At 38.2% G+C, this 12446-nt stretch overlaps 1 protein-coding gene across 10 annotated transcripts in view; it reads left to right on the top strand.

Annotated features, from left to right (window-relative positions):
• The window catches only part of PDLIM5 (PDZ and LIM domain 5), a 123026-nt gene that overhangs the window by 75362 nt on the left and 35218 nt on the right, over positions 1 to 12446 (top strand). For 7 of the 10 annotated variants that reach the window (XM_088056768.1, XM_088056761.1, XM_088056769.1 and 4 more), the window contains 7 exons: positions 1870 to 1899; positions 3596 to 3730; positions 4528 to 4644; positions 7975 to 8163; positions 8962 to 9048; positions 9822 to 9977; positions 10788 to 10919. The exons of 1 other annotated variant lie outside the window; for it this stretch is intronic. In XM_088056768.1, the coding sequence (XP_087912894.1) occupies positions 1870 to 1899; positions 3596 to 3730; positions 4528 to 4644; positions 7975 to 8163; positions 8962 to 9048; positions 9822 to 9977; positions 10788 to 10919 (846 nt within the window). Of the gene's footprint in view, positions 1 to 250; positions 1253 to 1869; positions 1900 to 3595; positions 3731 to 4527; positions 4645 to 7974; positions 8164 to 8961; positions 9049 to 9821; positions 9978 to 10787; positions 10920 to 12446 lie in introns of those variants that run through there. 2 more of the 10 variants (XM_088056766.1, XM_088056771.1) reach the window with 2 other exon arrangements.

Here is a 12446-nt window from a genome sequence, read left to right as displayed (position 1 = left end):
CGAGGGTCAGATGTCTCCTTGCTTCGGGATAATCATTGTTCAAAAGGAGCACCAACCAGTGGCTAAACCTAATGGTTCTTGAAGTCAATGAGACTTTCTCTACTGACTTTGACTAACACTGGATCCAGCTTTTTGATAGAGGAAGACAGTGCAATAGGAATAGTGCATGGAGTTTGCATGCTCTATTGTGAAACTGCTTAAGACAAACTTTCTTTCTTTCTTATTTTTCTTCTATCACTTCTTTCCACAGGGAAAAGGTTCCCATCCACGTCCTTAGCCCCAAATATACAAAATTACGTGACTGGCACCATGAAGTCTCAGCACGTGTTCTTAATGTCCAGTGATTTTACCCAAGTTGCAAAAGCAAAATGCAAACACTTCCTTCCTTTCTTCTTTTCCTTCTGCTTTGCAAAAAAAAGAAAAAAAAATTAAAAAAGGAAATGTATTTCAATAGCCTTTCTGCAAGAGAAATTCTAGCCTTTTCTATACTTTTCTAACACTTTCCTACTGATGTGTAAAAAATGGGATGAAAATGTTTTTGTGCTAATCATTAGTTGACAAAAAATATATATTTAAAACGTAACAACTTCAGTGGCTGAATCTCCCAATGTGGAGAGGAGATGTCTGTTTCAGTTATTTTTTCTGCCTGAAAGAAGTTGCATTGCTGAGTTTGAGTTACTGTAGGCTGTTAGAAATCAGAAAATTTTGAACAAATGGATAAGAAATTGTGTTACCTTGATTCTGGGGCTGGGGAAAGAAGATGAAGAGGGGATTGTATGCACTTATTTCACATTATCATACCTACCAGGAAAATTATGTTGGATTTCACTAGATTTTCAGCAGGTCAATTTTAGAGTGGTTGTAAATGTTTTACCAAGTACAGCAAGAAGACAGACTGCTTTTAAGCAAAGAAGAGAGAATTTAAAAAATTATATTTCAGTGTTTTGAATTGACGTGAAAGCTCAATATAAAGATTTTGCTGCTTAGACTAGTAACATGTTCATGTTTTGGAAAACTTAATAATTGAGCAGAATGTTGCTGTGTAAGACCTTCGACACATCTTTTAGCAGGGACAAGATTAGACAGTAGTATTTATTTATTACAGAGTGAAGCTTATGCTTTCTTGTGTTCGTGAAAGCTTCACAAGCCCTATGGTTCTCCTGTAAAATAATGTATTATAGTAGCTACACATCCATTAATTTATGCATTTTGAAGCTTGAAGAGTATTTTAATAAAAGTTGCTTTTATCTTAGCTCTGTCTGTTTTTCTTTTGAGTCTCTCGGACTCCTGGAATAGTCTACTCGTGCATGGGGCTGACATTTCGTCGCACCTTCACAGCCTGTAGGAAGAGAAACAATTAAATCACACATGAATTGTAGAAACAATCTTAATTGTTTAAAACCATCCCAGTATTTTAGTTCCTGATCATCTTAAAAATGTGGTATGTTTTTGTGTTACTGAAATGGACATGAGATTTGCAGGAATCAATAAAATGATTGACCCTTACAGGAGTAAGAATTAAAGTAAAGCTCGATTTTGGCTTTTGCAGTGCTTGTTGAAACAGATAAAGCTTGAGACCTCAAACAAAGCTGATTGTGGTGTACGTATGAAAGCCCAGTTTCTCACATCTGCTTAATGAAAACCATTGCAGTTGGTCTGGGTTTATGCAGCTGACCTACACACTCCTCAGATGGAATTAGTCCTGTGAACAGATGCCCCTGCAGAAGATTTGGGGTTGTTTTTTTTTTTACCTTTCACAATGTCAGAACTTGAGAGGACCTTTGGAGCTATTTTGAGTTTCCTTTTCAGATGGTTTATGTTGTTATACAGTACAGCAGTAGCTTATGATATTTGTGATTTTATCTTTAGGAAAAGGCAAACAGAAAATGGAGACTTCAGGTAATAGATAAGTTATCTAACACTAACAGTCACCAATGTGGATGCCTAACACTGCACAGATTTGCCCTGGTAATGATGGCCCAAGGGATATCACATCTTACACACTTTTTGGGTTAACTCCTTAGGGACAGTAGGGGAAAACATTCACTTCAATAATTTCACTGGAGAGTGCTTTGATGAGAAGTGCCAATCAATTAAATTTCCATGCCCCCCCCCCCCCCCACGTAACTTGGCAGTGAGCACTGTGTTACTAAACCCAAGTGTGTTACTGACTGCTCATACACCACAATATAATAATTTGATTGAGTACTGCATATTAAAATGGGAATGTGAAGTAGTGTATTTAAATTGTGCTTCTGGGTTTATATAATTTCTTTATGAACAGAACAAAATGTGGGCACTTCAGAGACCATCAATGCAATGAAAACTGAAAGGTTAGAAGGGTTATCGCTTAGATTCTCTGTAAAGGTTTCTTTTTAAGGGCAAAATGGTTTGACCTTCAGGTATTTTTATGTTCTGGAGATGTGCCTAGGTAATGAGAATATTTTCCTGTTGTTGTTAAACTTACCATTATGTTTATCAATCTTACTAGCTCTTAACCTTTTGAAGGGTGAGTTGCTGTAGTGAGAAATAGAAGACTAAACCCTCGCTAAACAATCAAAAGAATAGAAGCCTCTGTTTTGAATAAAATTAAACACAGACATAGACACTGTCTTTTAAGGATATGAGAGTAGTTTGAGAGAGACTGAGAAATTATTAGTTTTCTATAAATTTATTGCAAAAACACCACTAGTTCCAAATATGTTTTATGAATATGTGAAATTAATTTCATTTACTGCTTGAAAGGTGTCATCTCTTCCCCATTGCACAGAACCCATTGCACCCAATATCTCCATTGCACAGAACTTACTGGTGTTAAATCTTGGACTTTTTGTTACTGTTCCCAAAAATGGACCACTTTTTCATTTATATCTTACAAACATGCCCTATCTCATGTTTGCTTCCTAGCATACATCTGATCTTTGAAAACATATTATGAGTGCTTTTTTATATAAACTAATAAGCTTAAATTTTAGAGCTCTCATATCAATATCAATTAAAATATCAATATGGCAATGAAATAGAAAATTCTCTTTCATCATTTTACTTGAGTAAAATATCCCAATTTCATAACACTCAGCTTTTCAGGCAGGCATTGTCCAAAACAGATGTTCTGTGGGGTTTCTATTATTGTTTATTTCTAAACTGTAACCCACTAGGGATTTTTGTTTGGATAAAATAGATTTTTCTTCTCAGCAGCTGGAAAGACAAGAAATAGAAGTAGAAACCTCTCACTGAAATGTTTAGATTGAAGCTTATAAGCCAGTTACTTAAGACTTAGGCAATGCCTAGCCTTTGTATAAAGTTTGTGTTTCAGATTATTTCTATTTCTGCAGCACCCTATTTCCAAGGTTTTATTTTTGTTTTTAATGTTCACTTTTAACCCTCTCCTTTTGAGCAGCCAGGTCTGGATTTGGTTTTGGCCTTAAATTGTAGTGTCCATTTGTTGTCCTGAGTGAGGATTTTCCAGATTTGTAGTTTAGTTAATCCACAGCAACTGGAAAATATCTGTCCTACTCTTGGTCAGTCTTCAAAAAATCTGTCATAAAATCACACATGTATTTTTCTTTCCCACATGTCATAAATATATGTAAAGCATACCAGCAGATCTACCTGATGGAATAGAAACCCAGGATACCTGTATTAATTTAAATAAAAACTCCGTAGCTGCCCCGACTTCGGAGATGCCACCTGCACCAGAATTTCCATCCACACCTGTACCACCTTTGAGGTCTGCTCCCTGGTCATTCTTAAATCTGTTCAATAATCTTCAGCACTTAAGGCTCCCTGCTTTAATAAGATACTTAATTCTGCATACTAACATAAGAAAAAAAAAAAAAGGCAGAAATGCCTGCCCCTGCTAATTTAGTCTGCTCAAGACTTATTTTTGGGGTTGCTCTCTACCTTGTAGTTTACTTTTTTTTTGGTGTATTACAGTGATATATCTAGCAGGTGCTTTCCTTCAAGTAGAGCATTTTAAGACAACATTTTCTAGATTATATTTTTTCCTACAACAACTGAATCACAGAAAAGATATGAAAAATATTGAGAAATATAAAGTGTAATGTTCACAAAACTAACACAACCAAAAAGTTGTATTAAAAAGCATATAAAGCTTTGGGGTGAGTCCCACTAGTACTTTTGTCACTTTCAGTATTTTCTAAAGTTTTTTTCCATCACATAATGTAATCTCAAATATATGTGTTCCATCTTTGTAAATGTTCAATATTACTTGGCTTTCTGAATTTTAAAGCATCAGGATGCTCTCAGCCTTCACTGAAAGTGTGATACTTCTTAAGTGTGTTTTGTGTCATTTTATCCTCTTAATTGTATTTTACTGTAAATTCCTTGGAGATTTTTTGGAGAATTTTGGAGATTTTTTTAGGGTTTGGGGTTTTGTTTTTTTTTCTCTTCTCAGTTTACTAGCACTTTTATGCACAATGTTTCCTGTTCTGCATACTATTTTAATGTAGATTAAAAATCTCTTTCTCCGTGTGTGTTCACTTGGTTTTATTACTGTGAATGGAGTGGAAACAATGCTAGTCCAGAACCTGCAGCTGCCCTTTTGCCGATAGCAGATTCCCACCCTGGCAGTGTCCCCTCTCCCAAACTTTCTGAACGTATTGCTGCACCAGTTCCTGCAAGGTAAATCATTCACAAGGGTTTTGATTCAGTTAACAGTCTATCCTGTTCTAGCCTGGATTTGTCTGTCTTGGAGGAGAGAGGGCTGTTTGTCATTCACTTTAAATAAACTTCATTAAGCTGCTGTGACTAGGGATTTTCCTGGAAATGGTAGGACAGAGAAGGAGAAAAATTAGATAAAAATGAGGAAATTAATAAAGTCTTATGGATACTAGCTAAAATAAGATGCAATATTTGGTGTGTGTATGCTGTCAGTGGGTCTCCACCCTATCACTTGGATTAGCTTTTCAGTGGTCTCAACAAATCAAAAGTGAATATGGATTTAGAAATATGAAAGTAATATTCAAAAATGTGAGTTACTTAATTTGTAACACAGTGCTGTGATGCAGTCACAGAAAGCCAGGGGATTATCTGGCAAATTTCCTGTCACTGGCCCTGGATAGTTTTACTGGCACTTACCTTGGCAAATTGCTGGTGCTTTGGAGGTTGTCTCTGAGTACTAGACAGCAATAATTTTGGGCAGAAGACAGGGACAGTAGTTTGGAGGGTGATTGATTGTTACTGTTGGTCAATAACATTTTCTGATAGTTTACGTTACATTGTGCAGGAGTTTTTCAGTTCCAGGTAGCATGCACAAGCACAAAGTCATAATATGAAATAAAGCTGTTCCTGTAAAAATGATAATCAAATGAACAGTGCCTGGTCCTGCCAAGCCCTAGACAGACATGTATGCTTGAATTAAAGCATACAAGAATATATTGTTGCCTACACCTGTGTGGGCTTTCTGCAGTTGGAATACTAATACTAAGATTTGGCATTGACCAGTTTTAAACCTTTAAAGCAGCAATCTCAAGTAGCTGAGAGACAAGGAGAAATTTGACAAAAAAAGAAAAGTCTATTGTGGTGTCTTTTGAGGGATGTCTGGGAGAGAAGCAGGTATGAACATGAGCTTAGGCAGAAAGTGATGGAGGCTGATGGGCTGGTGGGCACCTTCATGGTGACATTTGGTTTGAGCCAGTACAGTAAAGAAGATTTGGTTGTGATGTTTTCAGCCACAAATTCTCTTAAATCAACAAAGATTAAAAATATACACCATAGATGTATGATAGATATGTATGATAGTCCTGGTGATTTTTTTTTTTTTAAGCAGAAAACCTGAGGTGAAAAAGGCAGTGCAAAAAGTACTGCTTCAGTAATTGATTTTCATGTCTACCAGTGAAACCTCTCCAGTATGATTACACCTACTTGCCCCATCCATGGGTGTGTTCAAGGCCAGGTTGGTTGGAGCTCTGAGCAAAGTCTAGTCAAAGGTGTCCCTGTCCACAGCAGGAGGACTGGAAGTAGATGACCCTTAAGGTCCCTTCCAATCCAGACCATTTTATGATTCTACTGAGCTGTAGATGCCTTGCAGGTACCACTACAGCTACTGTGTTCTGAGTACCAAATTCCTAACTCCTATCTGTGTCCAGGCAAAGGTAACTTAAATCTAATCTCACTCAAGACCTATGGCTCTAAATTTTGTTATTTGGCAAAATTAACCTAGCAAGGAGCAGCTTTAAAATGTTTTCACATTAGATTTCTGAAAAGCAGCTGTGTTCATGGTGGTTCAGGATGAGAGCCAAAGTATTTTTATTTTTACAAATAAAAAAGTAGATGGTAAGAATTTTCTTCTCAAGAAGGGCAGAAATTGGAGCAGCTTCTGCAGCGCTGTAGAGGGAAGGTGTAGCATTAGGTGTGGGAAGAAGAACAAATTATTTGATACAGCTGTCTAGTCTGGAGTCTCCTCTGAACTGAGAGGTCATCAGTGTAGCAACTATAGTTAATGTTTCTATTTTGTTACTGAGCAGATGTTGCTGCTTTTATAATGCTCTTTTGTGTGGGAAATAACAGCAAATCTGATCTTCAAACCCCCTTTTTAATTAAATGGCACCTATTGGAAATCTGCATGGAGCAATTTATGAGTGCCACGTCAGGCTTTTAGTAAAGCTAAATTGGGCCATCCAAGGGTAAGTAGACTTGCTTTTGCTACTGAAGCCTCGAATTTGTTGTCAAGGACTGGCAAAGGTCCTTATTTTCTGAATGGGCTCCATCTTTTCTTGGCTGAAGCTCAGTAAATTGTACCACCCACCTCTTAACCACCAAGAAGGAGAAAGCTTGCTGTGAAAGGTATGGAGGATCTGGATTTGATTTCTAGATTGAAGTTAAGTGAGCTGCTTATAAGATAGACTTCATAATGCTTTTTTATTGTAGTTTTAGTTCTTTATTGAAAGCCTTAATTAGTTGTATGTCTATATAACCAACTACTGTAAATTATAGTGTATTATTACATTATTTCACATATATGTGATGTTCTCCTGTAAGTTTAGCAGTAAAATATTTGAGTGCTTACAGCCTTTCCAGAAAGTTGCAAAAAGTCATCTTAAAAATTGACCCTGGCAGCGTTAGACCATATAAACCACAGAATCTGGTGCTTCCAGAGAAAGTATATAACTAATACAAAACAGATGTGATGCCAGCAGGTCTTTAGATTGTATTTCATATACAGCTTTTTGCAATCATGCAGACCTACTTTTGTATTTTCTTTTAATGGAATTATTCCTGATATAAATACAAAGGCTTAGTAATAAGGGCTATCAGTCCTGATTTTTGTTGTGTACTCTCTGATAAGTGGACAGCCAAGAACATTCTCTGCAGAAATTGTAGCCTAGGGGAAGAGGAGGTCTCAGGCTGACCATATGAAAACTGTCAGAGTTTTTTATGGTTGTTTCAGTGTGATGACAAGGAAGAGGAAGTAAAATGTGGGAGAGAAATATTGCTCTCTCGTGGTGAATGCTACTTGTCCTTCTGCTTTCTTTTATTATACAGAACTTCTGTTTGAGAACCTTTAGGAAGTCTTAGGCAAGTATACACCTCATCTTCCCTTCAGTCGTTCAGGTTTAAAATGTCAGCAGCCACCTAGCCTCGGTGTCTGAAGTGTCATCTCCTGACACTAGGTAGTTTCTTGTATATTGATTGTGCTCTTGTTCAAGTTTGTTATCTTTTAAGTAACTACCCAAATAGTTTGGTTTTGTGGTTAAACAAGCACTCAAGCTTTAGCTGTAAAAATGCCTCAAAAAATTGTTTTCAGCATCGTCTAATTCCCAGGACATGAATGTTTGCTTCCTATAGAAGGAGGTAAAAAAGCCCTTATCTGCTTCACTTATTCTTCTTACAAAAGATGCAGGAATGCCAGCTAGAAAGAATTGTCCATTGCTATTTTGTATTTTTAATCAAATGAGAAATTTCTTCTCTGTATATTGTCTCATAATTACTCATGAAATTAACATCAACTAGGAAGATAACGGTGCCTGCTCCAGATGCAGCGAACTCTTTTCCGGCAGATGAAGCACCTCCTGTCCCCAAGACGTGTGCTGTGGCCACACAGACCATCGAGTTCCCTCTGCCTGCTGACCCAGCTGGGGGGCTGCCTCCTCCAGCCCTGCATGTGGGAACAGCCCTCGGGCTGCCTCCTGCCCTTGCCAGGTACATCTGAGTCAGCTGTGTTAGAAAGGTGCAGTCAGAAACTCCGAGGATCATTTAGTTCAAATGCTCCTGCCATAGGCAGGGACACCTCCCACTAGACCAGATTGCTCAGGGCCCCATCCAGCCTGGAGGTGAACATTTCTGGGGTTGGGGCATCCACAGCTTCTTTGAGCAGTGTTTTCTAGTGCCCCACCATCCCCGTAGTAAAGAATTCCTTCCTAATACCTGGTATAAATCTCTTCTCTTTTAGTTTAAAGCCATACAGTTTCATCTGAAACCTTGATGATGATGCTGTCAAGATGGAGCAGCTTCAAGGTTTCCTGACCCTCATAGTGCTCTGGCAATTTATATAGTAATTATAAATTCAAGTAGCTTTTAGGCAAAAGTTCTAAAAATAGTTTAAAAATTACAGCAGCCTTTTGATGGAGGAGGAAAAGACACAGAGTCATGGGCAGGAGATTCAGTTGGTTGGTGACATGAGGAGAATATAGTCACCCTTGCTACAAAATGTGTGTTTTTAAATTGTCCAGTAACCCAAAATTTTTAGAGGAGAATGCAAGCTTTAACTTGTGTAGTGATGGGATAACTAGAATATAGATCTTTACCAACAGAAAGTGCTTCCCTCAGTAATTAACACTACAGGATACTTGCAAAAAACATGCCTGTTCTGTTTACCTTATGGGTAAGGATGGCTTATAGAAAAAAAGTTCAAATGAACTCCAGAGCTTTAGTTAGTATTGCCAGAGGTGAAATAAGTGTTTGATTAATGATTTCTCTTCTCTTGCTGCTTTTGGGCAGGCATGAAGCATCTCTGCTTACTTGTGAAACAAATTCTTTCAATAAAATCTCAAGCTTTCAGTCTAGATCATCTGTAAGTCATACAAGGTAAATATTTTAAGGTACATCTACAGCAGATTGCTAGGTGTAAGTAAGGTATTCAGGCAGTGTTTTTGCATTTAAATTTGGCAAGTGGTATATAGCTGTGTGGGTATTTGGAGTGTTTTGTCCATCTTGGTAGTAATTAAAAAAAATACACAGCAATTTGGTGGATAATATTGAAATTTTAAAGTAAGAACACAAGTTAGAAATTGTAGGAGTTATTTTGGAGGCAGTCTGGGTTTTTCACTTTTTTTTCTTTTTTGTCTGTTCAAGTTAATTTCTACCTGTAAAATAAGTAGAGAAAATGAAAAGGGGTTTCCATGCTGAATTTGTCAAGGTTGCTAAAAGTGGACCTGGAGAAGTTACATCACCAAATATTCTGTTTTTCTATGTTTACTATTTATTATCAAAAAGAAGACAAGGGTAAATGGTCTTCAGGGGTAATTCTGTCCACTCCATGGAGACTTAAATAGGTCCATGTGGAGAGTTCTGGTCCCTGGTTCAGTGCAAATGACCCAGGTGTGTGAGGCAGAGTCTGTGATGAGGAATTTGAAGGCTGACAGATGGTAAATGCTCACTTGATGAGAGGAAAGTTTTATTTGTGGGTGAAATCAAAATTGCCGTTTCCTATATTAGTATTCAAATCACTTACATGTTGCCTGATGTCTCTGTGAGATGGAAACTTCCATAACTTTCCAGTGGTTAATGTGGTTTGGTGTTGTACTGTATCTCTGCCAATCTTTCCTACTTTCTGTGTTTTCTCCTGCCTTGGCTCAAAGCTTCTGCGCTGCAAAAGTAATGCTGGAAGATCCTTCGGGAAATCTGCCGATCCTTGGACCCTCTCCTCCTCCAGTTCTTTCTCCTTTTGAGCAGAGATCAAAAATTAAGAGCATGGCCGCTGCTGCAGTGTCTGCTGCTATTGCTGTCCGGGCCAGGTAGACATCAGCTTCAAAAGGAATGTTTTATAGGTTGGTTTAAGGAGGTACAAGAATAATTGGTCCCTGTCAGGGTTGTGAAATCAATTGGCTCTTTCCCAATAGTGGCCAAGTCATTAGAATATGTCCAAAGCTCCCATGCCCTATTTATAGCTTAGCTGTTCTGAACCTTGGTGAGTAATTCTACCATTCTGTTCCTCATGATACCTGTTTTACAGTTCAGTTAGTAAATTAACTGTAGATAGCATTTGTGTTACGTGAGTGACAAAGAATAATCTGTAACTTTGCGGAACTTTTGAAAGCAAGCTTGAAAACAATAGCTTGCCAAGTTCCATCTAAATCTTTACTGTATTGCTTTTTACAAAGGCTTGCTTAGAGCAAACATTTTGACAAGTTTTTCAATCATTCATTCATATCAGTAAAATATTTTTAATAGGCAATAATAACCATATTTTTGTAATTCTAAATTGCATATATGTCCTAAATTATGTTCATTAGAAAGCATACACAAAATCAGAAAACTAAAACAGATGAAAAAATTTTCTCATTACTTTTTATTTTACTTTATTCAAAAATATATGAAAAACATGCTTCTCACACCTTAGTGGGTTGTCTTGTGCCTCCCCTGAATTGTGCGGCCTCTACTTTGCAGGCTGCCTGTTTAGACATAATTCCTGCATCAGTTGTCCTGGGTTCATTTTCTCCAAAAAGACTTTTCATAAGGGATTTTGGGTTGTCAGTGGTCCCAGCCATCCTGAAGTTCGTGTGGTCACCTTGTTTGTTTATGGGGTCTTTTTACACACTTGCTAGACTCCATGAGCCTAGTGCCTGCCGCTCGCTGCTGGATGCCCTGCTCATCACGCCTGTCACTAAGCCTCCTCTGCAGGCCACCGCACCCTCCAGGAAGTCCACAAGCGCTCTGGAGTTGCCAAAGAGCCAGAGGTATTGTCCAGGTGTGGTGTGTGGTTGGCACTTAGGACTCGCAGGGAACTGGCTGCTCCTTCAAATCACATTTCTGTTGTCTGCGTGCTTGTGCCTGTCCTGGTTTTTGACATGAGGTCACCAGCTCCCAAACCCTGCTGGTTTCATCTTTTTACACAGCTAATGTGCACCCTGGACCTGCTGATGGTGTTTGTACGAGTCCACCATACTAAAGCAGAGGTTTCCTTTCCTCACTGGCTTCAATATGCCCTCTAATATGCATGGTGGTGCTCGTGCTGTGGCGTGAGCCTCTGGGGGAGGCAGTGTCACTCTACAGAGGTATCTGGAGAAGAAACAAGAGATTCTGGCTTGAAACTTGTGTGTGGGTGAATTATTTGCCATAGTTCCTTGAGCAACTAAGCGTCACGTTAGGCTATTTTTTTAAAGCTCACGTTGAATGTATAAAATCAAATAACTGGCATGCAGGCCAGAAAATGACTGTTTTAAAAATTATTTGCTGTCTAGGCCCTTTGTTCCAGCGCTGATTCTGTTCAGTGCACAGGACTGTTTGTTCTCCTTTCCTGACCGCAGCGATGTTAACGCTTGCTTCAGTGGAAAGTTGCTTTTATGACTTCAGCTGCACAGGCAGGAGTCTGCTTGGTTATTTTACAGGGCAGTGTGTAGTAAATTGTGCTAAGGAAGAAATAATCTGTGGGTTTTCTTGTACCCATTTCTTTATATTCTTTATATTTCTTGTACAATTCTTTACATTTTCACAAGTTAGGCCCTTCTAGGGATAAGGCCCAATTTTAAGTAGAGCTGAGATCCACTTGATGTAGAAACTTGTGTTGAGTAACAAGTATTAGTTCTTTTTCTTCTGTTTTGTGGCTTCCAAGGTGACCTCAATCTCTAGAGAAGGCTAAAGTAGTCTTAACCTCAGGGAGGGGAAATAGTGGTTTATAAGACAACAAACCACCTTTATTTGTATGAAAATTTTGAACTTGTAGCGTATCCACTTTAAAAAGATAAAAAAGGAACATTTGTGGTGATATAACACAACTTAAAATACCAATTTTATGTTTGCCACTGAATGATCTTACTAGAAAACTTTTATGTACACATTGAAAGAGAAAATCTCTTGAGGAGTTCTGATACCTGTCTGTGCACTACAGGTGAAACCCAGGCCATGCCATCACCAAGACTATTCTTAAGCTGTGGTGTTTGTTTGGTGATACTTTAGTAGAGTGAAAACAAATTCTCTGACTTCCCTTTTCTATTTTTCCTTCACTCACTAACATGCATTGTTTATGGCAAATGAAGGTAGATTATTGGATTATTTCATTAATGCAAACTTTCTTCTTCCTGAATCTGTAACTGGCTTTCTCTTTGTCCATTGTTTGCTCACTCTGAGTGGAAACTCTCCTGGTGTTGAAGATTTATTTTTGGAGATGCTGTCAGTGTTGGGATTCCCAAAGTGTCTCTATTCAGTTGCTGTCCCTTACAAGTACGTGGGGCCGTGTGTTGGAAAAGGCAGGGAACAGTGGAGAA

This window comes from Pseudopodoces humilis, chromosome 6, assembly GCF_049639895.1.
Source record: "Pseudopodoces humilis isolate 2021_Gansu_Grassland_sample_001 chromosome 6, ASM4963989v1, whole genome shotgun sequence".
NCBI classification, from domain to species: Eukaryota; Metazoa; Chordata; class Aves; order Passeriformes; family Paridae; genus Pseudopodoces; species Pseudopodoces humilis.
The sequence above is the reverse complement of the archived record's forward strand: the minus strand, read 5'-3'. Positions and strand labels throughout refer to the sequence as shown.